At 40.9% G+C, this 17,691-nt stretch overlaps 2 protein-coding genes across 11 annotated transcripts in view; both read left to right on the top strand.

Annotated features, from left to right (window-relative positions):
- The window catches only part of LOC112974717 (store-operated calcium entry regulator STIMATE), a 37,036-nt gene extending 28,746 nt beyond the window's left edge, over positions 1-8,290 (top strand). For 3 of the 4 annotated variants that reach the window (XM_026083990.1, XM_026083989.1, XM_026083992.1), the window contains 4 exons: positions 321-433; positions 1,390-1,467; positions 2,345-2,494; positions 4,099-8,290. In XM_026083990.1, coding sequence (XP_025939775.1) covers positions 321-433; positions 1,390-1,467; positions 2,345-2,494; positions 4,099-4,215 — 458 coding nt within the window. In that variant the 3' untranslated portion in view covers positions 4,216-8,290. The remainder of the gene's footprint in view (positions 1-320; positions 434-1,389; positions 1,468-2,344; positions 2,495-4,098) is intronic. The other variant, XM_026083991.1, reaches the window with a different exon arrangement.
- A 623-nt stretch (positions 8,291-8,913) lies between these two features.
- On the top strand, positions 8,914-16,536 carry MUSTN1 (musculoskeletal, embryonic nuclear protein 1). 7 transcript variants are annotated; one of them, XM_026083995.1, is made up of 4 exons: positions 8,914-9,443; positions 9,678-12,026; positions 15,055-15,175; positions 16,071-16,536. In XM_026083995.1, exons 2-4 carry the CDS (start codon positions 11,523-11,525, stop codon positions 16,175-16,177), a joined length of 732 nt encoding a protein of 243 aa, XP_025939780.1. In that variant the 5' UTR covers positions 8,914-9,443; positions 9,678-11,522; the 3' UTR covers positions 16,178-16,536. The 7 variants fall into 7 exon arrangements, with proteins under 7 accessions (XP_025939780.1, XP_025939779.1, XP_025939783.1 ...); XM_026083994.1 differs by having other exon boundaries at positions 8,914-9,548; XM_026083998.1 differs by having other exon boundaries at positions 8,914-9,807; positions 10,092-12,026.
- The last annotated feature ends 1,155 nt before the right edge of the window (positions 16,537-17,691 follow it).

The following is a 17,691-nucleotide window of genomic DNA, read 5'->3' as shown; positions in this document are numbered from 1 at the left end:
TAGAGGGAGAAAATTAAAATTTTGTGAGAAACAAATCTGATGCAACTATATCTATCTTGCTTTCCTCTGATTATGTAGAAGAGTGACTGTATAACCAGCAACTGCAGAGTCAGATAAAGTCCTGTTATATTCAGTTTCTACCTGATCCTTTTAAGAAGTTGGAGGGGTGGGGTGGAGCAACAGCACTAAGGAGATTGGGGAAGGCACTTTAAAAGGATAAATTTGCCCTGTCTCTTCTAATCTTGCTTCTCTAAAATGTTTATTGTGAAGTAAAATCAACGATATACGTATATATATTGACCCTTTCCTCTTTTTTGCAGGTGACCCACTGCAGTGCAGTGCTTGGGTGGGCCAGTGTGCTCTGTACATAATGATCATGACATTTGAGAAAACTGTCATCATTATAGTGCTTCTGATACCTCAGTGGAAAGAGGTTTGTGTTCTCACAGCTTTTTACAGACAAATGAATTTCTGGTGGAAGAAGCCATAAAGCAATAGATTACTAATACCACTTTTTTTTGGCTTGGCTTATCTCCAAGTGTCGTAACTTCCTATAGTTAATGCCATTTAACTCTCTCATAGTGCTATGTTCTTGTCCCTTGATTAGCATACAGCTAATTAGGCCTTCTGGCATCCATTGCTAGCAATATCCTATTACATTTTGGTTTTATTGTATACTGCGGTGTGTAAAATTACACTGTATCTACTTGTCTGAGCACTCTAGAAAGAACTAAATGGTTTCTCCTTTTATTTCTTTAACCTAAATTTAAACTTTTTGTATTGTTTTCTGTAGTATTTTAAAGAACCGTTTTTACATGACCTTGTTGATAAATCTAAACTATAGAATTCTAGTAATTTACAATGGATTAATAAAACCATTGCTGATGACTAGATACAGATCTATTTTGATAGAATTTGTGCAATTTAGTATTCAAAGTGATGGTGCTTGTTGCTATAGCAAGTTAAGGCCCATTAGTCACAAGTGCATGTTCTAGACTCATCTGGGAACTAGGAGTCTCCTCTTACTGTATATTTTGTGAGGCTTTAATTGAAGCTTTTGTGAAGCTTAAAATTTCCTAAACATGCAACTTATAACATGATCCTTGGGAGCATGCAGCTCTAAAACATTCGAGATGGTTCTTATACAGCTCTTCAGACTTCTGTAAACAAAAATGACTAAGATGACAGCTGCTTTCTTGCCAGCCGCACTTACTTATCTGCTGCAATTTATAAGCTGTCCTAAGTACTTTCCTTTTCTACGAAGCTGTCCTTTTTTGGTTCATATACGCTATTTCTGTGGTATTAGTTAGTACCTGAACAACCACACTAACTAATCCAGTTGCGTGCACATGCTGCTGTGATCTGAATTTGATCCTTTTCTTTTCACAGGTAGCTTTATTGAATCCTATAGAGAATCCCCAGCTGGAGCTGGCTATCGTCATGCTGATAGTTCCCTTCTTTGTTAATGTTAGTACAACTGCATGCTTCTCTGAGATAGTTACATGTATTTCATTCTCCCATCTGTTAATTAACGTTAATCCTTAAAGCACAATGTACCTTGGTGTTTAAGTTACCTTAATTTTAAAAAGGAAGGGTATTACAGAATGGATAAAATGGGCGGGTATGTAGATTTGATATAGCTGAAATCCATACTGAGCTAAGTAACTGGGCTCGGGAGAAGTGCAGCAATGCCTCATAGACCTCCTTGAGCTTATGACTTCAGTTGATTGAATGCAATATTGCAATACTGTCATAGAAATGATAAAATAACTATTTCCTAAAGCAAATTTCACTGTAGATCTAACAATAGCTGTACAGCTAAGTATCCTGTGTCTGACCATAGCTAATAGTGTTGGCACAGGAAGAAGTGGAGTAAAAGGGCAAGCGTATCCTCGTACTTCCCTAAGTATACCCTTCCAGCAACCTGGGGTTTAGGGACTAGAACCAGAGATGCTGTCTTTGCAGTTAATAACACCTCCTGTTTTTCTCTTTCATTAATTTGTTCAAGCATCGATTTTATCCTTTGAGAAGGAAAACTTCATTGCACTAAGCTGTCTGCCTGAGACCATTCACATTTCTACATAAAGAGTTAATATGTGATCACTCTGAATAGCAGCTATTTCTCTTACTTTTTCTTTTTCTGCCAAGGACTAAATTAGCTATGTCATAGAACATTCATGCAATATATAATAAACCACGTGACTGTATGCTTGTACAGGATTTTGTCAGTTTGGCCAATTCACTTCTATTGTTTCATGTCCCTAATTCTATCCAAATATTGACCAAATGAACATATACTAACCTGAAGAAAACTAAACTGTCACTTCCCCCTTCTCTTTACCAGGCATTAATGTTCTGGGTAGTAGACAACTTTCTTATGAAGAAAGGGAAGACAAAAGCTAAACTTGAAGAAAAGGAAGCAGGACAAGATTCAAGAAATGGAAGTAAAGTCCGATACAGAAGAGCAGCATCACATGAAGAATCAGAGTCAGAAGTACGTAGAGTCGGTTATTGCAGTTAACCTATAGTCCAGTTCTTCCCTCATGTCCCTGATTTCATTGTAATACTGTCAATTTAGTTTCGATTTTCTTTGTATCTACCTCTGACCATGGTTCCTAGTATTTGCAGTTGAATGCCGGTTAAGAAAATGGCAACACTCACTGGTAGTTATTTTCCTTCCAGACAAGTAGGAGGACATAAGAATATATCTAAATGTCACGGATGAACTGTTACAAATGCTTCTAAAAAACCCCTGCATAGAATACAAAATTAATCAGACCAACCTAATTAAGCTCTTAGTCTGCCTTTGAAAGTGAGAGGAAGAGGGACAAAATAACTGGCTAGTTTTTCGGAGGAGTATTTGTTAAGGGCTAGCGTGGTATCAAGGATGAGGGAGGGTGCTGTAGTGGCACAGTCATTGGGGACAGGTTGGAGGAAGGTGAACAGACTAGCTCTGCATTCCTTTCATTGTCTTCATGGATTTGTTAGCTCTTGAGACAGCAGGGCTTTTGGATAGAGAAAAATTAAAATTTTAATATGACTAGGGTGTTAGGATATGCACAACCAAATATGGGGTTAGTAAAAATATGTCACATTTTATTACAGAATAAATTAACCTTTTAAGCATCCGATCATCATGTAGATCTTGAGGGATGCTAAGGGTATTACAATGATCTTCAAATCTGCTCAACTAATTAGTTTTCAGCATTATACAAATAAACACCAGCTTCCTTTTTTAGCATTGCACATAATCTTGTCTCTGAATTTGAACTGATTTAATTAGAGTAAGAGTATCTATTCTTCCACTTCATTTTCTAAATGTCATGAATAGAAAAGCAAAGAATGAAATTTGAGTGGGTCAGAAATGCTTGTGTGGGGTGGCACTACTTAAAAAACTAAATATTTTCTATACCTGTCAGAAAAACAAAGATGTAACAGCCTCTGCTGTATGCGTAGTTAATTGCCATATAGTTCCAATTTTTTTCAGTTGTGTACTTTCAGAGTATTACCACATGATTTTCAGAAATTAGCCAGCTGTATCCTGAAGTAAAAGATGCAAAAATGGAGGAAAAAAATTCTTATGTCCTTGCCTTTGAGTATAACTTTATTCTAAATTATATTGAGTGGGCAGTCTTCAGTTTACCTGAAGGATGGTCAAAATCCTTGAAAATAAGTTTTTAGTTACAGTTAGTTAATGGTATAATTTTCTAAATTATAAACAGTGCCACCTGTGTTTTTGCTCRTAAAGTAACCACCATATTGCAAATGTGGGTAGAGAGGCTGTGTATTCTCTCTCACTTGCTCTCACAGCAAGCCACCCGTACCGCTCTGGGGGTGCAGGCATTGCTTCTTTACGTTTAGAGTCCGTGATTCTGGTAGAGATTAATAAAAGTGTCCTTTTCATTTGAAATTTACTTCAGGTTCTGGACAGGATTCACGATGTTTGATAGTACGGGCAATAAATCCAAATGAGGTTCGGTAGTCTCAGGCAAATAATAAGGTCTTTTGCAAGCATAAAAAAGTAAGAGGTTAGAAGTAGAACAAAGGAAGAATGTGACTTTGATTCATGTTACTCAGAGGCTGTAATTTGTTTTTTAGATCCTCATCTCGGCAGATGACGAGATGGAGGAATCGGATGCTGAAGAGGACCTACGCAGATTGACCAACTTAAAGCCCCTTAAGAAAAAGAAGCATCGTTTTGGTCTGCCTGTATGACACATTCCCTGACCTGTGTATTTGCAGGTGTCATCGCAAAAACTTCTCAGTCAGTGGGTTTTAATGTTACAATTGCATCTCCTTTTTCATACAGACTGACTCAAAAACAAGGTCTGCCAACAGAATGCAAACAGTTGGAAGACTTCCAGTTCAGTTGCACTACAGACACACTGACCAATTATGCAAGAATGTCTTTTCATCGTGTGGAAACACAGTGTTGTTAAGGACTAGTCCTTAAAGTGATTTGTATCTGACGTTTCAGAGAAGATCATAGAAAACAGATACAGGAATCTTTCATTTTTGGTTTCTGAATGATGCAGTTTAAGATGTTCTCAAAAAGGCATCAGAATCAACTAAGTTAAAGGAGTATGTTTTGCTACTAAAACTGGCTTTTGCAGCATAATTCCTAGAGCAGAATAGTTTATGGTTACAAGCTGTAACTTAATGTTATTTTTTTAAGTATGAAATGTTTACTTGCTACAAGGTACCTATGAAACTAATAGGTGGAACAAAGATTTTTTTCCAGGTCTCCTCAAACCTATTTGACTATTTTATATTTAAGTTATATTTTCATACAGTTGTATTTAAAGATTCTCTTTGTCAGAGAGAAGGATGCAGTTCCCTTTTTTTGTGCAGAAAAGGTCAAAAGATTTGTCATGAGAATCTTATTTATCCTTATCCTGGTTTAAGTCAAAGGGATTGCAAAGGGAGGAGCTCTCTGTCACTGCTGAAGTCACCAAATATCACTAAAAATGCAGTCCTAAGTGTGCTTTTGAACACATAATTTAAAAATACCTTTTTTAATAGGAGGTGTTATTTGCATATTTGACAAATGTGCACTTTAGTGTATAACAAAGCATCTGTTGTGATAGGTTGCTTATGTGTGAAATGAATATGTAGGGATGACTTCAGTTATTTATGTTTCTTAAGAACCTGCAAGTCTCTCGTGCATACCTCTCAAGTAATCCAAAAGAGATGGAACATTTCTTCTATCTTTCCTTATATAGGGCCTGCCATACAGGACTTTGATCTGATTGGAGTAGTTGGGCTACAATATTGCAAATAATTCTGTCCCTGCTTGTTCTTGTTGAAACAGCAATCTTCCGTTTAATATGCTATTTTTTCTCCCCCAAAAGATTGTATTTCTCATGTTTAGTTTCCTTGAAGTCTGATTATCCCTTAGTATTAAAAAAACTGAGAGGTATAATACAGTTGTTACTGCGTCTGCTGCAGAATTTCTGCAGCTTTCAGTGTCTTTCTTATGATAATTGAAAACATGCTGATCTTAAACCTTGCAGACGTGTTTTCGGTGGCATCCTTTTGCGTATTTTCTAAACGATGGTTACTCTTTCTGACAGCTTTCCTTGCTTAGTTAAACCTTGTGTAGGACAGGGCAATGTGTCAAAGAGGTGACAACAGAAATTAATTGCAAGTCTGTTGTAGTATCTGGACATCAGAAATATTCCAAGCCTTAAACCAAACAGTTTCTTGAGAAAACTGCTCAGAACTTTTTAAGATTTTTTACATTTTTTATAGATTTACTAGGTCTTAATGTGGTATCTTATCCAGACCACTTAAATGGGGTTCTTGGGCCTTAGTAAATATTGAACTGTGCGCTCCCTTACTTATTTTCACTATTCCAGCATTCCTTTTCACTGCGTGGCCACCGAGGTGGGCAAAATGCTCTGAGACTTCGGGGACGCCTTGGTGTGTCCAGCTGGCTAAAAGGGACATTTTACCAAACCTAACATCCGAGAGTTTAGTTGAGCCACTGACCTCTGTTACTGTGCACTAAAATATAATAACTGCAATAAGCTTAAATACTAGTGTTTCTTTTAGACTAAATCTAGAAACTAATGACAATGGATGCTTAATTGAGTTATTCTGAAATGGGGAGGGGGGGGGAATGGGAAAATGTCCCTAATCAGTGTTGCCTCTGCTTTAGGCATTTTGTTTTGGTTTGGTTTTTTTCCTCCATCAATTGTGTGACTTGCATCTTCTCTTAAGTATTTGCCATCGAGCAGGCTCATACTTCCAAAAGCACAGTACTTCGAGGAATTCATTTTCATTAAAAGAATAGTCTCATACCACTCACCATTCCAAAGGGATTTAAGAGCCAGGACTTGCACTTGTCACAAATGGCAGCATTTATTTTTTTTAGCGTAGGATTCGTTCCGTTTCAGATAGTGGAATCAAACTAACACGTGCTGCCTGCCACGGCACAGCCATTCCTATCTGTGTCCGCCACCAGAGGTAACTGAGCAGCGCACACAAATTTAACTGCACAAGCTTTCATTTTATCTTCCTTTTCCCTCCTCTTCTCTGGTTATGTAGATTGTGAAAATGATTTCTATTTCTAGCCTCATGTTTAGTCTGTGAAATGTCAATATAAAATTATGGCCTTAATCATGTGAAATATTTGTTTTGAGCAGACCTCAAACTTACTGACCAAGTACAAAACAGTATAAAGCACTATGGAGCAGTTTCTTGAAGATGGTTATTGCAAAGTTGTAAGAATGCCTAATTTTTCCTGTCTTACGTGCTTAATTATCACTTGATTTGAGATTTTAATATGCCTAGCAAAATGACGTAGTAAAAACACCTTGAGCCAAAAAGGCAGAAGTATTCTAAATACCAGAGTAATAACAGGAGGAGCATATTTCCACAGGGGAAAGAACAACTCTTTCTCTTCTAGGATAAAAATTTTATTTTCAGCTTTAACCAAATAACAAAAACTGTTGTGTTTTTTCTATTCAGGTTTTTGTTCTTATGTGAAAAAGACATGGAAAATGTAAAATTGGCAGGTTAGAAATCAGATATGGGATGAATATTGGAACTCTTGCAGTAGGTACAAGATTATGTGCTTTTGTCTGAAGAGCTTGTATGTCGGAAAAGGAAATATATGCCTAGCGCTTTACTATGTCTACTGCTCAATGACAGGTATTGGCAGTACAGTCTGAAATAATGTTTTTTGTAAAGAGTTGATCTGGTAATAGTACTACAACATGATGACATTTGTGTTATCCTCACATTGGCACTCTAAGTTAATGACTGGTAAATGTACTTCAAGACAACTCATTGCAAAGATTTAATTCAGGCTGTGCTTAAAAAAAAAAAAACAACACAGTGATTCTGTTGTTTATTTAATGAAAATAAGCTATGTAGTGTACCCCAAAGTAAGAGAAAGGGATTGCAACGTACCGAAGAGATACAGAAATATTAGTGGAGATCAAATTTACCATGAATGGTCAGCCTACATGTTTTAACTCGTTCTAGTATCTGGCCTGTGACACATCTGCATAAATTCAAAATCACCAGTGTTGTCTAATATGTGGTTTTTCAAGTTCCAGCTTTAATACGTTCAAGTCCCCTTGTCTTACTTTAAGTAGGTAAAATGCTGTATATTAACATTGCGAACTAATATGTACGGTAGCTTTTCTTCAGGGAAAACTCAACTTGAGTTGCAAATTAGAGCAATGCAAAGTGTATGCGATACCCTCCGGCAGGTACCCGCGCAGATTCCAGCTGTGCCTGGCGAGGGAGGAGCCGTCCTTACAAGCACCCGTTCTGCCGAGAGCCGAGCATCACAAGGGATTTCTGCCACTGTGCTCCACTAACCCCTGTTTGCAACTTTGCTGTGCTGCTTTTTATTTTATTTTTCTTTTTTTYCCCCCCCAGGAGAAAACGGTAATGAAAGTGAACAAATCCAGCCACATCAGGTCAGAGTTAGATCTACAGCACAGGTGTGCAAACTTTTTTTTTAAAGTATTTCAAGTTTCCAGTTCAATTGCTGAAAATGACTACTGTGGTTTTACAAAGTAAAACTGCAGTATCTTTAAAAAAGGGACTCTTTTGTAGGTGTTTTTGTCTTGCGTGGGTATCTGTCTCAAATTGAATGTTGGGTTTGTTTGTAAGTAAATTCAGAGTAGAGCCTGTGTGAGCAAAACCAACAGCTGTGTTCTGCTGCCCTCTGTTTGGACCATACTGTTTAATCAGTGGTGTTACCTTAAACTTCTAAGGGTATTTGATGTAATTACATTGTATAATGATTTACAATAAAGTTTGACTTATTACAAATTCGTAGACTTATGCTCATTCTGTTTAAAAGTGAGTGTGCTTCAATGTTCATTGTGTGCTGTTGCATGCAGCAGGTTTTGCTGCTGGAGTTCAACATCAGAAGTGCAGATTTAATTTTTTGCACTCCCATGTGGTGGTCATTTTGGTATGTTCATATACCTTAACAGCAAGTCCCATTTCAGGAGGAGGGACCGCTATTGTTAGGTAGCAAATTTTGTTTACAACTAAAGAGTCCTCCAAAGCCTCTCTCAGATCTGTGCTCTGTTCCCTGAGGATGGTTCTAGCGCTCAGGGCACACACATGGAGAGTAACCACCTGTATTTTCATATTGAAATTAAAACCTTACATATGCAGCCTGAGAATGCCTGAGGTTGTAGAACGTTGACCTGAGACCTCCTGGAGGTGGGACTTTGTTGTAATGCTTTACTACACATCGGATTATCTCAGCCTACTTCCTGCTCTTCAAGCAAAGCCAGACCTTTTGTTCATTGTCAACGAGAATGCATAAACTTAGAAATTTCTGAATTTACCTCCAATGTCCTTCCTCTTCGCAGAGGCATAGTCTAATTCAATAACTTGTTCATCTGTATTATCTTCTGTTCTGATTTGTTTGCAACAGGTAATAGAGACTCCAGCTGAGGGAAGGTGTCTTTCTGCTCTTCGCTCGTGAGGGTCCTGTCGAGAGCCTTGCCTGTGAAGTGCCTTGTACCACAAAACCCTCAAAGTCCCTCCTTGTGAGCCAGAAGAGGGCTACATAGGGAAGCCTGGTTCTAGGACCAAATAGACTCTCTGCCCCCATCTCTAGAGGGCAACAGGCTGGAGATGAGCAATGTCATCGATGCTTTCTTCCATTTCCAAAGCTTCCCAAGACCCCGCAAAAGGAAGGGGAGAGCAGTACTGATTCTTTTCTGTCTGGAGGAGAGACATTGCTTCTAGATGCTATTTATGCAGTGCAGAGTTGTCTCTTCCCCTTCATGGTAGAGGATTTTTCTTTGGTTGCCAAATGGTCTGCAGCCAGCACTTTGGATGGTATTCCCCGACTATCTCCAACAGAATTGGTGTAGCCAAGCTTGCCTTTTTTCTATTTCATCGGGCAGAAAGTTGCCATCTTATTCTCCAGGTGTATTGTTCTGCTACTGAAGTATGGCGTGGTGAGTATCTACCATCCATCTTCCAGAATGCGGGAGGAATAAGGAAGGCTGTCTAGGAGAAAGAAGACTCGCTCATTGTGAAGCTGTAGCATGAACCACATATAAGTAATTTATTTATTTTTTTTAAGGGTGGGAGGTTGATACCTTTATGTCAGCACAGAGCAGAAATCCTGTTCTTGGCAAGCTTCTGCTGCTATCACCGCTTCCTTCAAGGAATAATCTTCCACCTTTCAGGCCTGTAAGTCCACCGAGGGATGTTAGCAGTTTCTTGGAGAGGACGTGTCTTCTGTAAGAAGCTCTGGAGATCTCGGTGGCCAGCTGTGTGTAAAGTCACTAAATTTTCCGCCTTACCCTGGAACACAAGGTGTGGAAACCTGTTTGCGGAGAAATGACTAACTAAAATGTGGTGATGAATGTGGAAGAGGGCTAACTTGCATTAGTGTTAATAGCCACTGTGAAATAGATGAGCCTACCTTCTGCCTCATCATTCACGGCCCCTTTGACAGATCTCAGGACCTCAACCAAGTGAACAGGGGTCCTACTCTGAAATGGCAGTAATTTAGGTTTAGATTTAAGTTGTTTTTTGTAAGGAAAAATTACCCCGTGCTCTGTAGGAAGCACTGGTTGTGCTTATTCTTCAGCATTTAGGAAATGCAGTTTAATGAAAGAATGGAATTGTCCAGGCTGTCGATGATGTCTTAGAGAAACTTCGAGATAAGCTGCCTACCTCTGTAGATGCCTCGTCTCCCGCCCCTGAATGGCGTGTGAGTTGAAGGTTTGTTGATACAGGTATGAGGATTTTGTTTGTATAAATTATATTGCCATGAAAGCATAACTTTTTATCGCTTTTGAGATGAGGAAAGTGCAGTACCAGTGAAATGAAGTAGTTTAAAAAGCTCAAGGGAGAAAAGTAGCTCTGTCTTGAATTCTAACTACTTGCTTTAAACATTGCAGACTGTTATCTTTCTATTGTAATAGCTTCAGCAAGGTGATGCTTATAGGTATGTATAGAAAGAGAGGCATTACTTTTGTACAATGAAAAAAATCGTTTTCTCTAAAGCTGATGTTTTTTCCTACTGCTTTGTTAGTCTAATGGTGCTGCCATTCCCCAGAAACTTTCCCTCTTGTTTACTAAGCCATGGACTTAAAATAGAAACTCCACACAAAGAACGGCTGACTAAGTGCATAACATCCAAACTGCTTCTAAGCCTACAAATAACACTTCTAATAGTAATATAAAAGAAAGCAGGTTCTTAGGCCTGGAGAGAGTTCAGCTCTCCAAAGCCAAAACAGGCACTCAAAGGCCTGGGAATGGTGTACAACTCTCAAATCACAGAGTTTCAATCGTAGAGTACTAATGCTGCACTACTGATGTTATATTTTCATAATGAAAAATATCAGTTTAATTTTGCCTCCTGCGCTTCTCTCTGTAGACTAAACAAAGCACAGGCAGAGCTTGAGAAGAGGCTAGGGAAGATTTCTATCACTGCAACAGTCGGTATTTCTATTAAAAGGTGTCTGGAGGCATGCCAAGTCTACCTTTCCCATATTAAAAAAATTGATGGGAGTTTTAGGTTATTTCAGGTGTTTACTGTAGTCACAGCAGTTGATCTTTTTTTTAATGATTAAAGAATTAACAAGATGGTTAAAAATAAATAAATAAAACTAAAAGGGACCTCCCCCCCCCCACACACACCAAACTGACTCCCTTTAATCACAATTAGAAATCATGCTTAGAGGTTCTTTTTTTAATGAAGAAAATTATAGGGAACAAATCTTAAATTTGGAAGAAGGCTTTACTACAGTCAGAGCATATGGTGGGGGGCACTGAATTTGTCCAAATAAGCCATTCCTATTCCCAGGACTGGTGAAATGATTAAGTTTTCTAATACGGCTGTAAGTAGAAAGTGATTTTATCCTCTCGAGTGTGTAAGAGCTGACCTCAGAGCAAGTTCTGTAGCAGAACTGTAAGCATGAAACCATGTGTTTTATTAATGATCCAAAACACTATTGTGTTAAATACCCTAAGCAGAAGAAATTATTGAGAACACAGTGTTGTGCATCTCATGTTCAGTTCGTATGATGCATCTCATGTTTACAGAATGTGTGTTTTACTGTGCTGGGAAAGAAACGCTCTCCTGTTTTCCTCCCATCGAGAGAATCCAGAGTCGGTTTTGTGTCTGTAACAACGCTTTGCCTTTTAAAGTTATAAATAGAGCCCAGCGGGCTCCCCTGGAAGCCGTGTCCGCAGCAGAGCGGGTCGGGCTTCCAGGCGCTCCCGCCGCCCCAGCTGTCCCCCCGCGTCAGGCCCGAGCTCCAGCCAGCGCCAGGCGCACGGCGCCCAAAATACTGCGCGCCCTAGTCATCCCTAAGAATAAACCTTTCGGCAACAGCAGCCCGCGTCGACCTGAATCATCCCGGCCTCTGCTTTGGGAACATGACCCAGCTCGTGACTTCGTGGTAGATGCTCTATATAAGTCCAGGGAAACAACAGCCGCAGAGGGCACAGGCGGGAGCGGATCAGAGCAGGGGAACTACCGCGGGAAGGATTGTCGCCGAGGCAGCGCTACCGTTATGTCACAGGTACGGGGCGGCCGCGGCGCGTCGGCTCTCGTTCGGCCGGGATTCCCGGCGAATCTGATGCCGTTTTAGATGGTTTGCGCCGAGCGGCTTATTAGCAAGTTATTCAGCAGTGAATTCAGCTTTTTTGATCTAGGTGACCTATTTCATTATGCTGAAGTACTTAAACACTTCATCTACATAGCTTAACAAGTAAATTGTCATGAGTGATTGTCTGATGAAGAAAGCAAGCAACTACCCTCTGCATGGTTAATTAACTTAGCCTTTAATATTCTATTTTACCATAAATATTATAAGAAGGGGAAAAATTATTTCTATTGCTCTAGTTTGGGTTATTTCACTGTAGGAATGATTTTTGCTTTTCCAGCATGCTTTTCTCAGACAATGATTTGAAATTCATGAGGAATATACACAAATTGACGGTAGTTTTGAAAGGAGGTGGCTATTCTGAAATGCGTTCTCTCTTCTTCAAAGTAAAGCTTAATATAATAACATGCAGAAAAAAGGGGGGGGTATGACTGGAAATTACAGCTATTAAAATAAAATACTTGAGTCTGAAATTTTGTACTCTACATTTCTCACGTTCAATTTGTTACTAGTAGTTTGGCTTTACTGCGCTCCCTGGTTCTCAGTGTTTCAAACTCAGAAATCCTGAGCTCATTTTAGGATCACTTTTTCACATACTGTCCTATCTTCAACACAAGCTGTACGTACCCGACACAGACCTCTTCATCGTGAGAGTTTTACGTGGTGGGTAAATTGGAGAGTGAGAGTATGGGAAGGGTAGAGGAGAGGAATCCTTCGCAGCCGCGCAGGTTAACTCAGTTCTGCATCTTCTCTTTACTCCAGACAAAGAACCTGGCAGGCTAAGTCACAGCTCTTGTAAACCAACGCTCTGACTTGTGCCAGGAGGAGCTAAAGCGCAGGCCGGGTCGCTGTGCGTGCGGGGAACGGCTTCTGGCAAACCCTGCTCGCGATCCGCTCACGCTTGGCGGCCGGGAGCAGCAGCGCGGCTCCGACGCTGGCACTGACAGCTGCTGGTGGCAGCCGGCCTGGCCGTCGCCCTCCGAGGCTCCTAACGACCTTTCCTCTGCGGCGTTTTTGCTTTTTAGCTGGGGGGTAACTAATCCATCCTAACCATCCTGCTGGAAAATCTCTGTAATCAAAGCAGGAGAAGTTTTACTCTAAAATAGCTGGGTGAATTCACCGCTTCTGCTCAGCCGGTCTCTGCCTCGGAGCACCTGAACTGCCTCCTCTCCCACCCTCCCTCCCAAAGAAGTGCTTTGCCCTAGTCCAGGACAAAAAGCCATCAAGTTAGTCTCTCGCCAACAAAAGTTAAAGGAAGGACTCGGCAGGTTCCTTATTCCTGATAAGGAAACAAGTTGCTCCTCTGTCTGTGCTGGAAGAGCACCGGTCTGCTCTCGCGCTCTGTGCGCCGTGTCGGAGGTCCCAGCACGCACCAGTTCCCCACGCAGAGGTGCGAACGCAGCCCTGGCTGGAGAGGAGCTACTTGGTGAGCTGACCCAAGACAGTTATGAGTTCGGAAGGGTTTGATATCAGCCCTTTCCCCTTGCTTTCTTTGGCTACTTGTAGGTGGTTTTCCCTAGAGATCTTGCAAATTTTTGTTTCCCACAGTACATGACAGCAAGCTATTTTTGAGTGTTCTTGGGAGTTTATAGCCATCAGGGAATATGCTGAAATCTCCAGTGGAGCCAACCTTCCCCTGCCAAGAGCCGTGCTTGCCTGCTCCATCTCCATAAGCTCTCTCAAACTTATGGTCAAATCCTTCTCAAGAGCTTGGGAGATTTGATTCCTTGAACCACACAACTGTTTTTAGCTTTGCAGGTACTGACCTAGAAATGTGTAAGTAGGATCCATCGCTGCCAAAATCCAAACATGGGAAGCCCTGTGTACGTAGAGATGGACAAAGAAGTTTCTTGTCAGTGATTCAGTGCACAAATATATTAAAATAGGAGTGTTTGCTCATTTAATTGACTCCTGTGAGGATGGTGGGATCTGCTGCTTGATCCACTCCCCCTGCACGCCCCTTTGAGGTCTGCGTGGTGGGACCTTGGCAACCCAGCCTTGAAACAGTAAACTGAAGAGGGGATATTAATAGTGCCGATTGCAGCTGACTGATGTTGTTTGTGAATCTGAAATAGTGATTTAAAGGTAGGAGTAGGCTGGTATTTCTGAATGTTATCCTGATTTTCTTCTAGCAAGGTAAACTGTAAACAGGTTTGTACTTGGAAATCCTAGTGCACCACCTGATGGCACATCTGCTTCTGTATTAGATTTTCTTTTTGTTCTTCAGGTTTGGTGTTTCAGGTGTGTTCAACACATGCTTGTAGACAACACCTTTGAGTGCTCAGCTCTCTCAATTTAGAGGCTGAGATCTGTAATGGTCAGTTCTCAAGTGTCTCTTCTGGTTTCTCTTGCAAGTTTTTCCTGAGTCAGGTATGATGAATAACTCTGGGTCAAGCTTATCCCAGTGAGTAGACACAAGAAAATTTAGTAATGAAGATGTAAGGGGTTTTTTTGTTTGTTTTTGTTTGATCTTCATGAACATAAGACAGATTTTTTTAATTAGCAGTCTGTCTTGGTCTTCACTTGCAAAAGAACATGGCAGAGCTGCAGAACTGGACAGAGAAAATTCAAAAAATATATATGTTTTTCACTATGTCTTTCAAAGGTTGTGCCATCAGAATTCAAGTGCAGATTCACGGTGTGGTGCTGACTCTCTCAGATACTGCAGAGGAGCTTTCAGGGCCTTCACAGGAAGATGGGAGGTTTGGGGATTTTTACTTGGACACTGAACATCTGTGTTGGACTTGCTCCCCCTGCATGGTTTGGCTACCTGCAGTTGTGCTGTTGTACAGCTGTATCAAGGGCAAAGTGTGTGTGTGTGTGTAATCCCAAAGATGAATTAGATGGGCTATTGAATTAGCAACTCTGGGTGTTGTAGCCTTGGGCTAATTTCCTATATTTCGAAACTTGAAATACTGATGTGTGGGCAATACATCTTTCTTAGCCGGCCCCTGTGAAAAAGAAGCGTCCTCCAGTGAAGGAAGAAGATCTCAAAGGAGCCAGAGGAAACCTTTCCAAAAACCAGGAAATTAAATCCAAAACCTACCAAGTCATGAAGCAGTGTGGTAAGTCTCTTTCCCCTGCTAGAAACAATTAAGCAATCTTCCAAAGTAAATCATTAACTCAATTTCTATCTTCAGCCAAGGGGTACTCCTCTGAAACAACAGTCAGCAATGCGCACGTACCCTGGCCTGGCTGTGCAGGCTCTTTGAATCCATGATCTGCCCATTTGATTCTCACCAAGAGGTGTCAACAGGGCTCTGCTTCAAGTGATCTTTCTCCCTGACTCAACTTTGCAAAGGGGGAGGTAGAGCCTTGGCTTTGCCTCTAAGTCAAGGTTCAAACCAAGTTCTGGTCGCGTGGTCAATGTCAATGAATGGCTGCCCAAGTTGAAGATCTGGAGGCCTGGTCATAGATTAGGGGATTTCTAGCCTCTCAAGTGGATGAATTTTACATGTTTGAGATGAAACACTTTGGGGGCAATAAAGGACAGAAGGTGAGAGAGGACTTACCAACTGAATACTCGTCATGGTGCTCTGCTTCTGTGTTGCGCTTCCATCACCAGAGGGGAGGTACAGGCAAAACTGATGACCTTTAACCCTTTTGCAGCATGATATTCTGAACCTCAAACTAGTTTCCAAGTTTCTAAAGCACCTTCAGGTAATCCCCTTCTTGAGGGGCCACTCGATGGTGGTGACCCACCTACAGGTACTGGGAACCTGCCTCATGCTTGGAACAAGAGTGTGGTGTTTTAAGGTTTGGGGTAATGCAATGACAAGCCTAGCTTAGCCATCAGCTCTACGTCCTCAGGTGCAAATGCCAGGTTTGGTCCTGGTAAAGGTGATGGGGTGATAAATTGTTGCTGCCAAATGTATGTATGTTTTAGCAGCACTAGTGTTACCGCCATAATTTTGTGTGCTTCTTCACTGACTGCCTTCTCTCCTGGTTTTCCTTTTCAAGAACAAATGGGCTCTGCAGCACCTTCCATATTCAGCCGAGATCGGACAGGGGGTGAAACGGTCTTTGAGAAACCTAAAGGAGAGCCGGCCAAGAGCGTCTTTGGGTGACAGCTGAGTTGGATGTGCATCACTTAGAAAACTGTTGTAACATTTTCCCAAATTGCTGTTCCTTACTTTAAACTCACTGCGGAGCTAAATAGTTAACTGAATTTCTACTGTAAGTCGTTAAATAGGGAAAAGACTCATGTCTGAGGGTACAACTTCCTTTTTAATTTTTATTATGTTTTCTATGTGTTGGATGGTGTTTGCTATGATGGTTTAATAAAAAAAAAAAAGATTGGACACAGCTTGGCACACCGTAGTGACCAATTTCAGCTTATACTTAAATGAATTCTGTGGACTTTTTGGCATTACAAGCTATGATCTAGTCTAGCTGTCAAATGCAAAGAATAAATATTCAAATGACATGGTTTTAGTGTCAGTGCAATTTCTTCAAACTGTGCTTTTGCAAACAGGGAGGCAGAGGGAGGCAAGGAGGAGCTGGGTTGTAGAGGTAACAGAAGCCTGGAGACTTCAGCTGAAGTCTCCTCAGCCATAGACTTCCCTGTCTAATGTGCTTTGGTTCCCTGCTTGCAGGGAAAGGAAATTTTATTTGCCTGGATGTCTGGAGTGTAGTGAGGTCTCTGATCCTATAGAAGAGGAAACAGAGTACCTGAAAACAGAGGGATACCTAGTCGGTTTTAGCATTATTTAAAAACTAAAATAAGAGAGACCTAACTGTTTGAAAGTTTTTTCAGCAAATCCTTTCCCTTTCTCTTCACCAAACTCCATTACAGTGCCGCCCCCTTAAAAAAAAAAAAAAAAAAAAAAAAACCAATGCACCAAAACAAACCCTAAACTCTATTTTGAAAAACATGTCATCAAATTTCCATGGCAGCTTTGCTTTTCTGGTTTACTGTTTCATGGAAAATTCCACCCCGGCCACACAGTGCCCTGAGGGACTCTGCCAGGGACATGATGGAGTCCTCCGGAGGCGTTGCATGGCAGCACCTTCTCCACATCTGTCCCAGAAAGAGAATTCCTGCAGCATGACCCAGAAGTCCCGATAATCCCTGGGAAGAGCTGTAGCTGCGTCAGCAAGGTCTGTGCAGTGCACCACAAATTTGGATGCTGCAAGACCTCAACTTTTGTGCCATCAGGCGAAGCCAGCTGTGCTGGTCTCGGAGAGCTCCAGCCTGTGAGTCCTGGGCAGATAGAAGGAACCGATGCACCAGCCCACAGCTGTAAGTACCTTCCTCACCCGCTCCGCCTTTTGTATTTCCCAAATATATGAGTATATTTCCCAAATGCGAATGGAGCAGCAAGCAAACAACCCCCATTGCTGTTTTCTTTTTTTTGCAACAATATTTGTTTGCATGTGTTGATTTATTGGATTAAAGTTAAACATCAAACCTATTTTTCCCCAAGGTTATAAATTGGAGTTTTTCCCCTAAGCTGGATCTTTTCATTCAAACATGGATAATCCTCGGCTTTATCGGCATCCACGGCTGTTCTTGCGAATTACGAATTCCTGGTAAAACATTTGGGAACATTAAGGTATGTGCCACTTTTTTTTTACACGC

The sequence above is a fragment of the Apteryx rowi genome, unplaced genomic scaffold (genome assembly GCF_003343035.1).
Source record: "Apteryx rowi isolate R43461 unplaced genomic scaffold, aptRow1 scaffold_621, whole genome shotgun sequence".
NCBI classification, from domain to species: Eukaryota; Metazoa; Chordata; class Aves; order Apterygiformes; family Apterygidae; genus Apteryx; species Apteryx rowi.
Note: the sequence above shows the minus strand (reverse complement) of the source record. Positions and strands in the feature narration are given on the sequence as shown.

Coding starts and splice junctions, on each gene's coding strand:
- MUSTN1 (XM_026083995.1), top strand. CDS start 11,523: ATGATGCATCTCATGTTTACAGAATGTGTGTTTTACTGTGCTGGGAAA. Junction 12,027..15,054: donor GCGCTACCGTTATGTCACAG/GTACGGGGCGGC, acceptor CATCTTTCTTAG/CCGGCCCCTGTGAAAAAGAA. Junction 15,176..16,070: donor CCAAGTCATGAAGCAGTGTG/GTAAGTCTCTTT, acceptor TTCCTTTTCAAG/AACAAATGGGCTCTGCAGCA.